The 16187-nt window shown below is 37.9% G+C and overlaps 4 protein-coding genes and 1 non-coding gene across 10 annotated transcripts; 3 read left to right on the top strand and 2 right to left on the bottom strand.

Moving 5' to 3' along the window:
• Positions 1 to 68: 68 nt before the first annotated feature.
• LOC8262610 (5'-nucleotidase domain-containing protein 4) lies at positions 69 to 6653 on the top strand. Of its 4 annotated transcripts, XM_002519288.4 has the most exons (17): positions 69 to 251; positions 364 to 691; positions 921 to 1018; positions 1607 to 1726; positions 1806 to 2011; positions 2353 to 2452; positions 3349 to 3420; positions 3505 to 3552; positions 3633 to 3710; positions 3796 to 3915; positions 4245 to 4350; positions 4656 to 4819; positions 5114 to 5248; positions 5677 to 5807; positions 6137 to 6199; positions 6280 to 6358; positions 6451 to 6653. In XM_002519288.4, the coding sequence occupies exons 2-17, from the start codon at positions 406 to 408 to the stop codon at positions 6535 to 6537; spliced, it is 1893 nt and encodes a 630-aa protein (XP_002519334.1). In that variant the 5' UTR covers positions 69 to 251; positions 364 to 405; the 3' UTR covers positions 6538 to 6653. The 4 variants fall into 4 exon arrangements, 2 of the variants coding, with proteins under 2 accessions (XP_002519334.1, XP_025013129.1); XM_025157361.2 differs by having other exon boundaries at positions 70 to 691; XR_007217361.1 differs by lacking the exon at positions 5677 to 5807 and having other exon boundaries at positions 70 to 691.
• A 209-nt stretch (positions 6654 to 6862) lies between these two features.
• TRNAS-GCU lies at positions 6863 to 6944 on the bottom strand. The gene has a single exon. It is a non-coding gene; the product is annotated as a tRNA-Ser (tRNA).
• On the top strand, positions 6921 to 10891 carry LOC8261358 (G-protein coupled receptor 1). The gene is made up of 9 exons (XM_002519287.4): positions 6921 to 7326; positions 7545 to 7576; positions 7670 to 7839; positions 8049 to 8146; positions 8277 to 8378; positions 8466 to 8522; positions 8849 to 8992; positions 9673 to 9743; positions 10282 to 10891. The coding sequence occupies exons 1-9, from the start codon at positions 7147 to 7149 to the stop codon at positions 10385 to 10387; spliced, it is 960 nt and encodes a 319-aa protein (XP_002519333.1). The 5' UTR covers positions 6921 to 7146; the 3' UTR covers positions 10388 to 10891.
• Positions 10892 to 11024: 133 nt separating this feature from the next.
• On the top strand, positions 11025 to 13733 carry LOC8261357 (protein TRIGALACTOSYLDIACYLGLYCEROL 4, chloroplastic). Of its 2 annotated transcripts, none has more exons than XM_002519286.4 (5): positions 11025 to 11505; positions 11645 to 11885; positions 11969 to 12323; positions 12710 to 13047; positions 13417 to 13733. In XM_002519286.4, exons 1-5 carry the CDS (start codon positions 11237 to 11239, stop codon positions 13612 to 13614), a joined length of 1401 nt encoding a protein of 466 aa, XP_002519332.1. In that variant the 5' UTR covers positions 11025 to 11236; the 3' UTR covers positions 13615 to 13733. The 2 variants fall into 2 exon arrangements, with proteins under 2 accessions (XP_002519332.1, XP_048235307.1); XM_048379350.1 differs by having other exon boundaries at positions 13362 to 13495.
• Positions 13734 to 13863: 130 nt separating this feature from the next.
• Positions 13864 to 16037, bottom strand: LOC8261356 (tRNA pseudouridine synthase A 1). Of its 2 annotated transcripts, none has more exons than XM_015719246.3 (6): positions 15468 to 16037; positions 15195 to 15334; positions 14745 to 15107; positions 14598 to 14660; positions 14305 to 14501; positions 13864 to 14061 (listed from the first exon to the last, which is right to left on the bottom strand). In XM_015719246.3, the coding sequence occupies exons 1-6, from the start codon at positions 15721 to 15723 to the stop codon at positions 14019 to 14021; spliced, it is 1062 nt and encodes a 353-aa protein (XP_015574732.2). In that variant the 5' UTR covers positions 15724 to 16037; the 3' UTR covers positions 13864 to 14018. The 2 variants fall into 2 exon arrangements, with proteins under 2 accessions (XP_015574732.2, XP_015574733.1); XM_015719247.3 differs by having other exon boundaries at positions 13885 to 14069.
• Between the last annotated feature and the right edge of the window lie 150 nt (positions 16038 to 16187).

Consider the following 16187-nt stretch of genomic DNA (forward strand, 5'->3'; position numbering starts at 1 on the left):
TGTTGTTGTACATTAACAGGGCTAGTGTGGTGATGGAGCACAAATTCACTAAACCAGAGTGAACGAATGGAGAAGAAAAAGAAAGGGAAAACACTTTTGTTTCCTTGTTTGGAGAAAGAGGATTACTGCACCTGCTTTTCTACTTTATTTGATCATTCATAAAATAACATTACACGGACGACAACTCAGTAAGGTTAGAGGGACCAGCAGCTTTGAAAAAGGACAAACATCCAACAAACAGTTGAAAAAGGGTCATCCAAAAAATCTCAACGTTTCTTTCCTTTTTAATTTTATCCAAACTAAGATACTTGTGCTTCTCTTTCCTTTTCATTCATAATTCAGATTTGTGTTTGCTCCTACCAGAAGCATTCATAATCCATAATTGCGCAACAGAGAGTGACCGATATGTCTGTCGCAGCCAAGATTTTGGGCAAAGCATCCTTTCACTCTATGAACAGAGACATCCTTGGTCTTAGTGGCGTTCCAGTGGCTGCGGCTATCAATTATCCTGTTTCAGTAAGACCCATCAGCATTAGAGCTTCGATGATGCTGTGTCGTTGCAGCCTCCCCTCCTCCGCCCTTGGAGACGAAGTGTTTTCTGTCACTTCTTCCACTAAATTTGAGTTTGATTACTTGGGCCAGAGCACTAAAGGGGATTTGAATGTCAATTTTGATCTTCTTGACTCTACTGGTATGCTAACCAACTCCGCTTTAATCTATGCGATTTTGGGTGTCCCTTGTGTTTTTCTCATTATTTACTCTCTAAAGTTTTTGCCTTTAATCGCCGTCCTTTTCTGCTCTGCTTCTGCTAGTGCCTCAAATTTTCTCTTTCAAGCTTTTGCTACTCGTCAGTGATTATTAGCGAATTATCAGCTGGTTTTGGCTTTTAATTGCTACTGTCTCCTGCTTTCTCTATACAGGGATTGATCAGCAATCAACTTTCCAAGGTCCAATAGAGGAGGTGGCTAGGATGGAAGCTCAAGATGCTGAGGATTTGCTTAGAGACTTGGGCATTCCGGTGCTGTGAGCCCATCCTTGTTTTCGCATTTTATTTTCTATCTTCTTTTTTCTACACATAGCAGCTACATAATGTGCTAGCTTAATAACCTGTATGAGGCCACTGTTCGTCTTCTATTTCTTCTTCCAAGTTTACCTCCTGCAATGCTTTTAGCAGTACGACTTTGGGCATCACAAGTCCACCAAGCAAATTATACGAAGAGTTGGTGTTAGCTGAGCAGTGTGCTCTGGACAAGCTCCTTCTTTTTTCAACCTTATTAACTTTACTGTCGCCATTTCACCCTTTTGTCAATTTGCACTGCACACTCATTCTTGAACATGCCTCATTTTGTGCTGTTTTATCAGCCTTTTGTATGCTACTAATATGTATCTGTACAAGTTCCTAGCTTTTCATTTTTGATACTAATTTTGGCTGAGTAAAGTGATGTACTGATCAAGAGCCACCAGATTGAATTTTTTAAAGTGCCTCTACCTAGTGTCCTTTTTCTTTCTCTTTCTTCTTCTTCCTTGCTTGAAATACTTCACTGATGATTCATCATATAGCCATGATGCTTTCTCTTTTTTGACAACTTCTAAGTTTAATGTGCAGAGTCCTTCTTCAGCTAGGAATTCACCTCGTGGTATATTTTGTAGCCGTACTTTAAATCTCCGGTCTATCAGTGCCATTGGTTATGACATGGACTACACTTTGATGCATTACAATGTGATGGTAAGTATTGGTCCTTGTTATGTTTTAACATGTATTCAAGACAAAATATTAATGACAGCTATTAATTACACTATCACAGGCTTGGGAAGGACGGGCTTATGATTATTGCATGGATAATCTAAGAAACATGGGTTTTCCCGTTGATGGACTTTCATTTGATCCAGACCTGGTAATTAGAGGTCTTGTCATAGACAAAGAAAAAGGCAATCTTGTTAAAGCTGATCGATTCGGTTATGTAAAGCGGGCCATGCATGGCACAGAAATGCTCTCTACTCAAGCTGTCAGGTTTGGATTGAACTGTGGCTCTTTTTATTTTGTTTAATGATAATTATGTGTAGGGTATCTTAGGGGCATTTGGGTGTAATTCTCAATTATGGTGCAAGCAGAAAGAATAACCAGAAACACAACCATGCCACACAAATATGAATTCCCAGAGACTTTATATTGCTATAATGAATGCTGTATATCTGGGATTCTTTTTAGCTTGATAGATCATATACGCTTTGATGTTGCACACATAGAGAGACACTCAGATCTCAATTTTATTAATGTTTAACATTTAACTGGTGTTTGGGAAAACTGAGTGATAATATCTACAGTGGTGCTTAACTTTTTGTGCATGGAAGTGAGATGTATGGAAGGGAACTGGTAGATTTGCGGAAGGAGAATCGATGGGAGTTCCTGAATACACTGTTTTCTGTTTCAGAAGCTGTGGCTTACATGCAGGTAGGCAACATCATAGTATCAGCTACAAGAAGTTGTATAATTACATCTTATTATTACTACTAAGATTATTATCATTAATTAATGTTTAGCCTTCAGTAATTACCGTCCACGTTGACCTTATTGCTGGTTTGGTTTTCTTGTAATGTATTCAGATGGCTTTTAGGTATCCAATTGCTCTTGGCTGAGTTTGTCTATATCCTTTAGTTTGGCATGAGAACGAAATTTTTGGAGGGGGCATTTGTTGATTCTACATTTTTCTAAATAGTTTATAGAACACCATTCCCATATTCATGATTTAGTTGCCAAGATATTCTAGTTATTATGTAGAATGACCTTTGTTTGGAAGCTGAAAATCTAATGCTTTCGTCAAAATTTATGAAAATAATAAGTATTTGGTTCCTTTTGATTAATTTGAATTACACATGAACATAAGAGAAATTTACTTGGGCTTGGGGTGGGGTGTTGTATGTATTTAAGAATCTAATATGAATTAATTAGAACTTACTATTCCACAATTAATTTAAAGCATTTTAACCAAGGCGTAGGCATCTTTTCGTGCAATGTTAGAGCAATATGGTTTCTTAAGGTATTATTCTTGATAGTGTTTTCAGTCTGTTTATATGCTCCGTCCTCATTGACTGCCCAAATAGTAGATGTTTAGTCTTCTAATTGTAGCATAGACTTGCATTTTTCTCATTTTTTCTTCAGCTAAATTTCACATAGTTCTCTGAAATATATTGGAGGTCCTTTTTCATTTCTAGTATTATTCTAATTGTGGTGTTGTCGTGATATTTTTATCTTGTAAAAGTTAGACCATCTATTTGAAAACAATGTGAACTTTATCTTGCTAATTGTGTACTGAACAGCATATTGATCTTTCTTGATTTCACTCATAGATGGTTGACCGATTGGATGAAGGAGCTATAGCAGCAGAACTTGGTCCGCTTGATTATAGAGGACTTTACAAGGCATGCTATCCATAGTATTTGATTGAAAAGATCAATGTTGTTGGGTATTATGTGCTTTTCTTTTGACACTCAACATGATTTCAGGCTGTTGGAAAGGCTCTTTTCCGGGCACATGTAGAAGGCCAGCTTAAGGTAGCTTTATTTATGGGAGTTCTATTTTGTTTGTGAGTTTCTGTTCGTGAGAATGTATTAAATTGATGTCTCTATAACAGAGTGAGATAATGTCAAAGCCTGAAATGTTTGTGGAGCCAGATCCAGAACTGCCTTTAGCACTTTTAGATCAAAGAGAGGTATGCCTATGAACTTTTAACCTTGTTGAATGTGAAACTGTCAAGTAGTCTTCTATTTCAACGAGCCGAGACTTTCTGGTGGCAGGCTGGTAAAAAGCTTCTGCTCATTACAAACTCTGATTATCATTACACAGACAAAATGATGAAGCATTCCTTTAACAGATTCCTCCCAAATGATATGGGGTGGCGTGATCTATTTGAAATGGTAAGCAGTAATCATTTGTCTATTTTACTGCATTCCAGGGGGCAAGTATTTTTGTTTGTGCCTCCATCAAATGATGACTGAAGATCAAAAGATTAATCTTAGTCTAAGCTTTTCTCCTGGAAGCATATTATCAATATCATTACCATGATTTTAAGACATGGAATAACTCCCAGTACTGGCCTTTTATATTTAGCATAGCCAAAATTAGGAGCCTTATTCTGATGCTTTCTTACCCCATTAACTTGTCCTTATATTACTTGCATTTAAAACACTGAAATTGAACACACTATCTCTTCATTGTGATGTACTATTGTCCTTGACTTGTATAGGTGATAGTCTCAGCAAGGAAGCCAGAGTTCTTTCAAATGTCACACCCACTGTATGAGGTGGTGACCGGTGAGGGCCTGATGCGTCCATGTTTCAAAGCTCGTACAGGTGATCTATGTTTTATTTCTGGGCTTGTTTTTACAGCATGTAGTGTGGATTTCTTTTGAGTCCTATGCTTTCTATGTTGTTGGCTTCAGCAGTCTCTTTTAAAAAAAAAAAAAAAATGCTCTTACCCTTTTACGGTCTCAAGGAACTAAGACCCAAGGAAAAAGAGTTAATAACAAATTAATCCTTTTGCACAATACTCTCAAGCCTTCTCAATCTCTTGGTTGCACGACCAAGACATTTACAATTGCTCAAGTTGGTGGTCCTTGTTCAGGAAATTTGCATGACATTTTCTTTTCATTCTGTAGGAGGTTTGTACTCAGGCGGGAGCGCTCAGATGATTGAGAACTCCCTAAATATCCATGGGGATGAAATATTGTATGTAGGTGATCATATCTACACTGATGTAAGTCAATCCAAGGTCCATCTGCGATGGCGAACTGCATTGATTTGTCGAGAATTGGAGGAAGAGGTTTGGACATCACTTCTCACTTTACATGTTTCCCTTTGTTGGATATTTAAAAAATAAATTCTAAACTTACAAGTTACATAATTGGGGTTTGTAAATTATTAGAAATTCATTCAAGATTATTCTTAAAAAGGGTTAAGGCAGACTAAAATGATTGTTACTGCAAGTAAATTATTTTTGTCTATATTTTAGGAGCTTAGGAGTTTTTTTTTCTTGTATTTGAGACTTTTTACATCCCAGGTTAACTTATGCTCACCATGATCTCTTTAATTGTGGTTTTAAATTCTGGCACTGCAGTATACTGCTTTGATTTGTAGTCGGGGTCATCGAGCTGTACTAGTTGAGCTTATTAATCAAAAGGAGGTTGTAGGGGATCTTTTTAACCAACTTCGGCTTGCCCTGCAAAGGCGAAATAAAGAGCGACCAGCTCAGGTGAGCTTGGCTTTTATAATTTTCATATGTTCAATAGTTTTCTCATTATGTGGTTTTCTTTAAGTTTCTTCTCATTATATTCAGTGTTTATATCCTCCATGTGGTTTTCTTGTGCATTGCTTTTTAACGCCTAGCTGTCCCATGTAGTTTTGTTTTCAGTAGTTGCTTGCTCTAACAAAGTGGGACAGCAAGCAAAAGTGTAGTTTTAGCTGGGTGCCCTATCTAAAAGTCTGGTTATCAGTTGCTTTAGATTGGTTGCATAAGGTAGATACTTGTAATCTTGAAGTATCAAGAAACATAATCGGCCTTTACAGAGCCAAGAAGCATAACATGTGTCCAAGTATAGACTGAATCTCTTGACTGAAACTGAATTCAGATTAACGGCTAATTATATTGTAGTTCTTGTGTTTCTGTCTCTGTACATTCAGACGCTTGCTGCAACTAACATGGATGACCAAGAACTCACAGATAGCATGAAAAAGCTATTGATTGTCATGCAAAGACTGGATGAGAAAATTGCTCCCATGCTAGAGGCAGATGGGGAGCTTTTCAACAAAAGGTAACACTAGGAATGAAAACTTGCACTGTGGCGCTGGTTACTCGTAAAAAGGAAAAAAGGTCAAGCATTATGTAGTGTGATCTTGTTGAAATTCTATTTGATTTTGCATTGGCACAGGTAGCGTAGTCACATTTACTCGGTAATTTTAGTTGTTCTTGTGTAAGCTGTCATATGTAAGATAGATGGATAGTATTTTGTTACAGATGGGTTGGCGTTATGTTGACTATATGGATCAGTTCAGTCTGTGTGCATTTTGGTGTTAGACACTAACGGGAAACATTCGGGTCAACCTGCTGTAGTAATAATGATTTTGTTTTGTTTGGCATCAGGTGGGGATTTCTTTCTCGCGCAGGTCTGTGGGATAAAAGCCACTTGATGAGACAAATTGAGAAGTAGAGACTTTTGCCTTGATTATAGCAATCATTGGTTGTGGGTATTATTTGTGTCTAAGACATTGTGTTGGCAACTGCAGGTATGCAGATATATATACCTCGAGGGTGTCGAATTTCCTACACTATACACCATTCATGTACTTCAAGTCACAGGAGCAGGTAAGCTTCATCATTATATTATATATGATATAAAAATATGGCATTTGCCTATTGATTGAAAGCTGAAATGAGAATCTTGATTGCATATGCAGACCCTAGCTCATGATTCATATTCATACTACCAGCCACAGCTGCTGAATGGATCTGCTGTTGACAGGCAGGAAGACTTAACATTGTAAATGTCTAACTGACTGTATTATAGATGCAGAGTTAATGAGGATAAACTGAAGCATCTTTTAAAGATCCAAATGTAATAATTTTATGCGGCTCTTGAAAAAACAATTTTAAGTTATCAGCCTCCTCTCATTACGTTACACCACACTAATGTTTGTCCCACTTTTCTTTACGGTCATGAATTACGTTTATACACAAACAAGGTGCTGATGTCTTTTAATGATTAAACAACAAAAAAGAAAGTAAAAGAATTAATTAGTATGCAAGTAATAATAATTTCAAGACATGATCATATTAGCAAACATGAAAAAGAAGTATGATCAAAACAAGCGTCGCCTGTGAGATTCGAACTCACGCGGGGAAACCCCACTTACTTAGCAGGCAAGCGCCTTAACCACTCGGCCAAAGCGACGTTGTGCTGATATTCTCGCCAAGTTTACAAAAGTAACACAGTATAGCATCGTCTGACAGTTGAGACCAGTTTGTTTGTTGGTTTTCACTGCTTCGGCTCTTTGCAAATTTAGTTTTGATCTGAATCTCTCGGCTCCACTTTACTAATTTTAATTACAGTCAGTCACTACCGAATCAAAAAAAAAAGAATTATTAAGAGATAGATGGCGACGCTGCACGTCGCCGGTAATATGACTGCTCATGAACGTCAGATATTGACGTCGGTGAACGCAGGGGCATCTAGTCTTTCGTTTGTAGGGTCCAGCTTCATTGTTCTTTGTTATGTCCTCTTCAAAGAGCTCCGCAAGTTCTCCTTCAAGCTTGTCTTCTACCTCGCCCTCTCTGTATGCCTTATCGATCTAACTGCTTCTTTATTATTATCATTATTAGCTTTAGCCACTGGATGCTTCTTTTTAATCTCTTATGATTCCCTTCACCTGTTATCTTAGATCTCAGCTATCCACCATTTGATTTATGTTTTTCTTTTTCCACTGATGTTAGAGATACTTGTTTTCTTTCTAACTATATGATATGATCCTATCTGTATTTAATTTACTTGCAGGACATGCTCTGCAGTTTCTTCAGCATTGTTGGGTATGCTTCCTATTTCTAGTGCTTTCTCTCCCTTGTTACACTCAATTGTATACATTACATAACACACTCTTTTATGGGTCTAACATCCTGCAGGGATCCTTCCAAAGGTTTCTTTTGTATTGCTCAGGGATACACCACTCATTTCTTCTGCGTCGCTTCTTTTCTCTGGACTACTACTATTGCTTTTACTCTTCATCGTACTGTTGTTCTGCACAAAACTGACGTTGAAGACCTCGAGGCCATCTTCCACTTGTATGTTTGGGGTATGATTTACTCATCATTACTTATATAGATTCTCCGTCATATGAATTTTTATTTAATGTTTATTGTGCTTCCTGCTTTCTGTAGCTATCATTCATCATTCTAGCTCATATTTGTCTTGCATTTCCTTCATTTTTGTTCCTTATTATTACGCCAGGCCCTTTCCTAAAGAATATGGACATTGATTTCAGCGCTTTCCTACTCCCTGCAGGAACTTCATTAGTTATGACTGTATTACGCTCCATTGGTAATTCCCATCATGGGCATTTAGGTGCCTGGTGTTGGACAGAAATCGGGAGAACAAGAAAGGCAAGCTCATGTCTTCTTTTTGCATTTCTTTTTTCCTTGTGTTTTCATAGAGTTCCCTGAGCACTCCTTAAACCTTTTTTTTGTGTCTCATGTAATCTTCATGCTTATGTAGTTCTATCTACTTATGCAGGCCATTCAATTTATAACATTTTATGCACCGCTTTGGGGTGCAATACTTTACAATGGGTTTACATACTTTCAAGTCATACGCATGCTAAATAATGCGACTCGTGTATGTAATGAATTTCAATCACTTTTAACTGTTTTCTTTTAGCTGTTACATGTTGAGGTGGAACTTACACCACTTTGGAAATTTCAGATGGCAGTAGGCATGTCAGACCGAGCATATCAATTTGATTCACGGCCCGACTTGAAGGTGTGTTCCTTGCAACTAGTTTAATGGATTTTAATCTTCAAGATATAAACAGTATGTCTAGGATAACACCATTAGATTTTTTTTTTTTCCTTTTATTCTAAATGAGGATGAATAGATATCATAAACCACCTCATGTAGTGGAGAACTCTGATCTTCTGTTACACTATTGTGGAAATGGAATTTCCTGTTTTTGCACTTCCTTTATGCAATCTTTATGTCTTTCTGCTAGCAATTCACAATTTATTTAAATGCTAAATGTCAGGTAAGGGTATTAAAAAAATCTTTTTCATATTAACATCAGTGCCTTGAATTTTTTAATTGTATAGGCTTTGAACCGGTGGGGATACTATCCGCTCATCCTTATAGGATCATGGGCTTTTGGCACAATCAACCGCATCCATGACTTCATAGCACCAGGCCACAAAATTCTTTGGCTTTCAGTTCTTGATGTTGGGACAGCTGCACTCATGGTAATTCCAATGAATGTTAGCTTCTTTTTTCTTTTTTGGTGGTGTCTTCCCTAGAATATCTGGGTAGATTATGGTTACATTGATTGATCACATGTCTGTACGTTTGGATTTTCATTCATCCCCCCAACCGCTCCCCACACACATAATAAGAAAAAATTAAAAAACTTGTATTCAGATTTTTTTGTTGTCTAATGAGAAACAAAAATAGGTGGAGATAAACATTTTAGTATATTTGTTTCAGCATGTAGTAGATGGCACAAATTCTATTCTAGTATAATACTTCTACTGAAAGAATTTATTAGTTTTGATAATGGTATTGTCTTAGGTTCTAATTGTACAAGGATAACGAATCTGCTGTTTTCACTTCTCCTTTTCACTTTAGTAGGGAGTAGGTACACAGAGTCTGATAAATATAAATAGTTTGGTGGAGCCAGAGTGCTAATATCTTAGGGGCAGATCTACAATCAGATGCCTTGAAAAAGTCCTGTACTTCACTATATCTAATGCATGATTGTCGGTTGTTTAATAAGGGCTGCCAAGGGCTGATGTAATTATGTATGAATATAGTCGCTCAATCAAATGGAAAGACTTCTATCAGTTAGTATCTGTCTCCTATGAAAGACTGAGGAATGATTAACTTTCAGGAAATGCAAGTTAATTAGCTTGTTCTTATATTTCAGGGTCTTTTCAACTCAATAGCATATGGTCTGAATACTTCAGTGCGGCGAGCGATATATGAAAGATTGGATCTGTAAGTCCCTTGTTGTTACATCTCAGTAAATTTGAAGTCATTGATGGGGAACCATTTCAATATCTGCCTAATTATGTGTGCAATCTCTATATGCAATATAAGCTTGATCTCTTAATCCACTGATCATGAAGTAATGCTGTCATACATATGTGGCTGTAGCCTGTAGCTATACAAAATGCTTAAAATATGTTGCATTGTTGGTTGAAGTTATCAATTGATGGATTATCGATTGATTGTAGAGGTGCACGAGATAGAAAAGAATGAGAGACGTATGATGCGGATTCTCATTTTTCTAATTTTTATTGTTGTTTGAGGAAGAAAGAACTAAACAGAGATTTGGTTACTCCCTATTTCAGAGAGATTACTGTAATGGTGTTGTTAAAATTGTTATATGTGTCATGAGAGCATGACATGGAGAAGCATGGAATATGTTCGGTTATGGATTGTTTTAAATGTCCATCGAACCAAATTGGAGGGAGAGAAGCTCAGTTTTTTGTTGTTTTATTGTAATGATTTGGCAATTGCATTTATTTGACAGGCTGTGGCCAGATAGGCTGAGAAGATGGTTCCCTAATGGTACAAGATTGAGAAATCAAGCGCAAGACGGTGAATTGGTATCATTGAAAATTCAGGATCAGCGTTAAACAGCTTGGGCACAGCTGGGTCTTGTATCCAGGGATGGCTGCATTCTTTTAAAGTTGATCCAACAGTGAAATTTGGGAGAGGATGAAATGAAAAAGGAGGGGAAAAAGCTTCTGAGATGGGTGCAAAATGAAGGGGATTAAATGTTTTAGTTGTTAGAAGAAAGAGAGTCTGATCAGAGTTAACATGTTGACATTAGCATTCAGTGTGGTTGCTGATCTGATTAATGGGACGAGAAGGCTTCAGCTGCAGTTTACATTTACATGGAATGGGAAGGCTGAGAAGTGAGAACCACCCACCACTAAGTGAAAGTGAAAGTGATGGGTTGAAAAATGAAAATTGAATTTGGTTATTCTTAGGTATCTCCAATTGCTGTCGAGTGGGATTATTACGTTGTATATGTGTTTTTTCCTCTTTTTTTTCAAAGATTCGAGTTCTTAATTTTTGTATATGATAATGAAAGAATTATTTCATGTTATATAGGATTTATTGAATATTTCATTTCATTTCTTCCTTCTGTAATGTAATGGCAACTAATTACTTTCCTCTTTTCTTTTTTAAATAATGAATAAAAAACAAAACATGCTAATTGTCAATCCAGAATCGCTTTAATGCTTCTAAATTTACGAGTTAAATTTGAGGGTTAGCAAAGAGCGAAGCGGGAGGATGACCTCATCCTCCTATCCAAGAATAAAACGGCAGCGTCTCTCATAATATGTCTGTCTGGTAAAAGAAGGAGAAGCAAATGGACTTTGAAAATGGAAAAAAAAGAGTAATTGAGAAGCAGGAGCAGGAAGGAGTTGAGTTCGGAACCGAATGTTGAGTAGTGAAAAATCGCTAAGAGAAGCGAAATGAAGAAGCTGGGATGGGCAATGGATGGTGGTTTTTGGGATGTGGACGTGTCGACACCCGTAACCCTGGAAGGAGTGGCTCGTCCGGTGCCCGGAGACCCACTTCCACTTGGGATTTCCAGAGGAACTAAGCTTTCCAGGCCAAAGCAGCTTCATTTCTTCCAGCGCTTCATGTCTTCTCCCTTTATCCCCTCTTTTTCTTCTCATCGACATGGACATGGCTTTTCTCTCCAAAGCGTTCTTGCTTTCCCCACCTTCTCTCAAAATTGGTATTTCTCTTTCTTCTTTTCTTTTTAATCAACTGCTGTAGTTTCTTTTCCATGACTGGTAAAGGGGTATTGAATTAGATTAATGTTTTGGATGATAGATAAAATTCAGGTTTAAGTGATAATAATAATAATAATGCAGGTTCGGTACGTTGCTAGGTCAATTCAATTTCCAAAAGTTTGTGTCCGAGAGTGGCGCTTCTTTGCGATCCTCTTCTTCCTCCCTCAACACAATTGGTAGACAACTCTGCGATGCATCCCTATACGCACTTGGTTTCTCTTCTGAGCTCTCGTTCACTCCTGATGATACTCTCCTCTTCAATTTTAATACTCACGGTGATGCTACTAGAAATTCCCGTAAGAAAGCTGTTCTTCATCACAAGGCATGTGTTTATGTGTTTCTCTTTTTCACCTTTACCTTTTCCATCCATTCTTCTTTTTCATCATCTTTCTCTTTGTTTCGCAGTTCCCTAATCACAATTTGACCCTGGAAGCAGTTTCTCCTGCATTGTTTATCGACAGCTCTGATAATTATTGGGATGTACCTTTCTCCATGGCCATCGACCTCGCTTCTCTTCCTTCTGACTCTGGTCCAAGTTACCATTTCTGCATGCACCATAATGCTGGCGATCCAAAGCTTTTTGGAGGTGGCCATACCTTAGCTGTTCCTGCCCCACTGCTTCCTGGTTTCTCTTTCAAATCCGCCTTTGCCTTCAAGAAAAATATTGACATTTGGAGAAGCAAAGCTCCCAAATTGAAGATGGTCCAACCCTTTGATTTGTTTATTTCAAATCCTCATATTTCAGCATCAGGGATCGTTGGTAATGATGCTACCTTCCTACTTTCTTATCAATTTCTCTATATACTAGTGCCATATGAATTATCATAAAAGCAGGCTGGGGGTTGTTGCTACAAGCCTACTCCTTGAAACGACCCTCTAGTGCTGCTGAATAAAACCTGAAACTCCCAATTGCATCATTAGAAAGAAGAAAATAATATTCTTACATGCTTAAGTACAGGTTCTGCATGCAGCCTTTAGTAAAGTCGAATATCACTTCCGGGGTTGGACCTGCTACAAAAGTTATAGTTACTGTCCCCTGATAATTATTTTGTCATCTTGGCATTAATAAAAATATGATTCAACTCATATTCCCTTTTAAACTACTTATGTCCATTGACCCCTTGCCTAATACATGAGCGCATCCAGGTGCCACCATGACAGCCTATATTGGAGATAATTCAGTTAGGTGCCAAGAAGTAGATCGTTTTCAGAGTTTCACAGGCTTATCTCTTCGAGCTATTGCACCAAAATCCGCCTTGTTGGCTGATATGTTTTCATCCGTTTCACTTACGGCTCAGCATGGAAACTTCCAAAGACTATTTCTAGATCTTACTCGATGTCATCTACGTTTAGATTTTCCTTCTGGCTCCAAATTTCTTTCTGGTGCTGCTAAATTAGCACAAGACTTTTTCAATTCTCAACAGCCATCTATGGAAACAATTAAGGCAATTTGCCCCAACGCAACTATTTCTCTTCAACAGCAGGTACATGCTTCTTGCGCACAATCTTCCAATGTTCATCTTTCCTAATTATGACCACCATCCTGTCTAAGGTGCATCACATAAACAGACAGAAATATGCACCGGTGAAGATTACTTGTTAAAATGAGTTTATTGTAGTCTTGTCATTTGTGCTTATCTCCATTATGTCAATATTAGCTTTAAACCTGCTTGTTATGTAAACTGTATTTCAGACAATGTTTAGAATAATCATGCAGAAATGAATATTAATAGCTGCATTGTTCCCAAGTTTTCTTGCAACCTTGAGAAATGATGATAAATGCTTCTTCATTTTTTAGAAAAAAAGATACCCATGGAAGTAGTGGCAACCTTATCATATGTACTTGGATGCAGATTGCTGGACCTTTCAGTTTTAGAGTTGATTCTGGAGTTGCAATTGACCGGAGGAAAAAAGATTGGGACATGCACATGCATGATCCAGTATTTGCCGTCGAGTATGCATTACAGGTCCTTGGTTCAGCAAAGGCTATTGCTTGGTATTGCCCAAAGCAAAAGGAATTCATGGTAGAACTAAGATTCTTTGAGACATAAATTCTGTATCTTTTATTAAACAGAAGACGTAACTTTATTAAAATGTATGTTCAACAATTCTTTTCTTGTTCTGGATGGATACCTATTCTACCAAAAAGTAAAGTAGAAGGTTGCTTGGACGATTGTGCAGCAGAAGAAGATGATGTAATGTTGAAAGTGATAAGTAAAGCTCCAGAGTGAGCAGTTGACTGTTGGTGAAAGCGCTACTTGTTTAAACAAGTGGTGCATTCAACGGAATTGATTCAAGTGACAATCATAAGGTCCGTTTTAGAGTAGTTGCACCGGTGTGGTGTGCCTCCCTATCTTGTTGGACATCATCAGCACTTGCATGATCAATTTGTCTGTTCAATCTGTAAATATCGGGTACCGGAACGCTCCACTAACCTACTATGTGGTAGCAATTTCTAATTTCTAACTTCTATTTCCGCAGACATGAAACCTGCAAAGCTAATGATCTGTAGCTCAATCAAAATGGGGTCAAGAACGGTGCTGTTTTTTTTTCTTATCTAAGTGGATGAACCAAAAAGCTTCTGTTCGACTTAAAATGCTTTCAACTTTATGCTACATCAGTACTCTTCGACAACAAGAATGCCATTTCACATACTCAACTCAAACTGTGAACCATCTATCATTTTACATTGAATAATCATTTAATAAAATGGAAGTTTACATTTTCTTATAGTATGATACCTTCCAAAGCTAGTTGTAGGACAACCAGAGGGAAGCCGGAGGTGCTCTTCATTATACTTGATAGAGACAAGGCAGAGTCCATGAGGCGGGGTAGGCAAGGCATATTTGGCCAGCTCCCTCCGATCACGAGCTGCCAAAATCTTTGGAACAATCTCAGGAGGAACTGCTTCCTTTCCAATTTGAAGAAGCAAAGCAACCTGCGCAAAGTGATTTAGTTTCAAATGACTGGAAGTTAAGTTTGGCTAAAACCAGAAAACATTAATTCACAACGGTGCTTTTGCAAGGTCATTTACCATGTTTCGCACTTGTCTATACAAAAAACCCGTGCCTTCAACTTCTAGCTGTAGCAGAGCTCCCTAAACAAAATACCATTGAATTAACTCAAAACGAATTTTGCCCCTTCATCTAGCGACAAAATATTATTTGGATTGGAGATTTACCATTTCGATTACATCAAAACGAAAAATAGTCTTCACCGGATTTGGGACTCGATCGTCACGAGATGCATTGGCAAAAGCAGAGAAATCATGGCTCCCAATAAAATACTTGGCAGCTTGTCTCATAGCTGCAGCATTGAGTTTATAAGTAGAATGATAAGCATAATGGCGAAGAAAAGGATCCATGAAGGTGTCATTGTATATCTTGTAGTGGTAAAGCTTGCTTATAGTTGAGAAACGAGCATGGAATTCAGGAACTGCGGGGCTAATTTCCCTAACACGGATATCTGGTGGAAGGAGACCATTGAGAGCTGCATGAATGGTGTCCAAGCTGGGATAATTGAAAGGTGTAACAAAGTGGGCCACCTGAAAGCTTAAGTGAAAGGTAAGTTTGTGTACTGTCAATTATCATGGAATTAGGAAAAAACCAAGAGTAAGGATCTAAAGTGAGACCTGACCGAAGGCATGAACTCCAGTATCAGTCCTGCTGGCACCTACTAAAAGAAGATCCTTCCTATCAAGCTTGGTAACTTGAATTAAAGCTTTTTCCAAGTAGCATTGAATAGTCGGAGGGGATTGCTGAAATTGCCAACCTGAGATTTCCAACCCATTTAGAAAGAGTAAATTGTTGTTGGGAGAGGATGGTTCTGAGAATTTTAATTATATTCAAGGCAAACCATAAATCAGTAAATTGGTGGGGAACAAACAAGGGAAAGAAAGAGGAACCTGCATAACGGGTGCCATCATAAGCAATGACCAAACGCCACTTAAAGCAATCAACAGTACTAGTACCAGTCCACTTTTTTACCACATCTCCATTACCCACATCCAAGTCGTAGGATTTGGGGGAACATGGTGTTACCAAGCTGCTGCTGCTATTGGATGAAGATGAAAGACGAACGGTCACACTTCGATGCAGAGAAACGGGAACAGGAACAGCTATCCCACAATTCCTCATTTCCATAAGTACCGTTACCTCCATAATCTCACATTTTTATTCATAGTAATACGATTACTAATCCGTAAAAGTAAAGAGGAAACTTAAAGAAACATATAGAAGAAGAAAAAGAAACCCATCATTTGGTTCGTATTAGAAACGGAGAGTTTTAAAGGACAAGGAGACGATGGATAAAGAAGCTCCAGTTATCCATCTGACTGACTACTGGGAACAGGGTTGCATAAACACGAGTCTGCGCTAGTAAGAATTAGATAAATAGATTAAAAGCAAGCAGAGAGAAGGAGGCGAGCGTTTTCTTTCTTTGTTTAAACGACCTGTCGTTTCAGCAGCTTCACTTTAAAAAGTGAATGACCTGACCTCTTCCCTCCCGGGAAAGATTATGACTTTACTACTGCTGCTACTGCTGTCTGTATCTCTTAACAAAGGAGAGAATTAATTGTGATTTCACCATATATTATCATTATTTAAATTTGAATTCCATGTACCAA

The sequence above is a fragment of the Ricinus communis genome, chromosome 9, assembly GCF_019578655.1.
Source record: "Ricinus communis isolate WT05 ecotype wild-type chromosome 9, ASM1957865v1, whole genome shotgun sequence".
Lineage (NCBI taxonomy): Eukaryota > Viridiplantae > Streptophyta > Magnoliopsida > Malpighiales > Euphorbiaceae > Ricinus > Ricinus communis.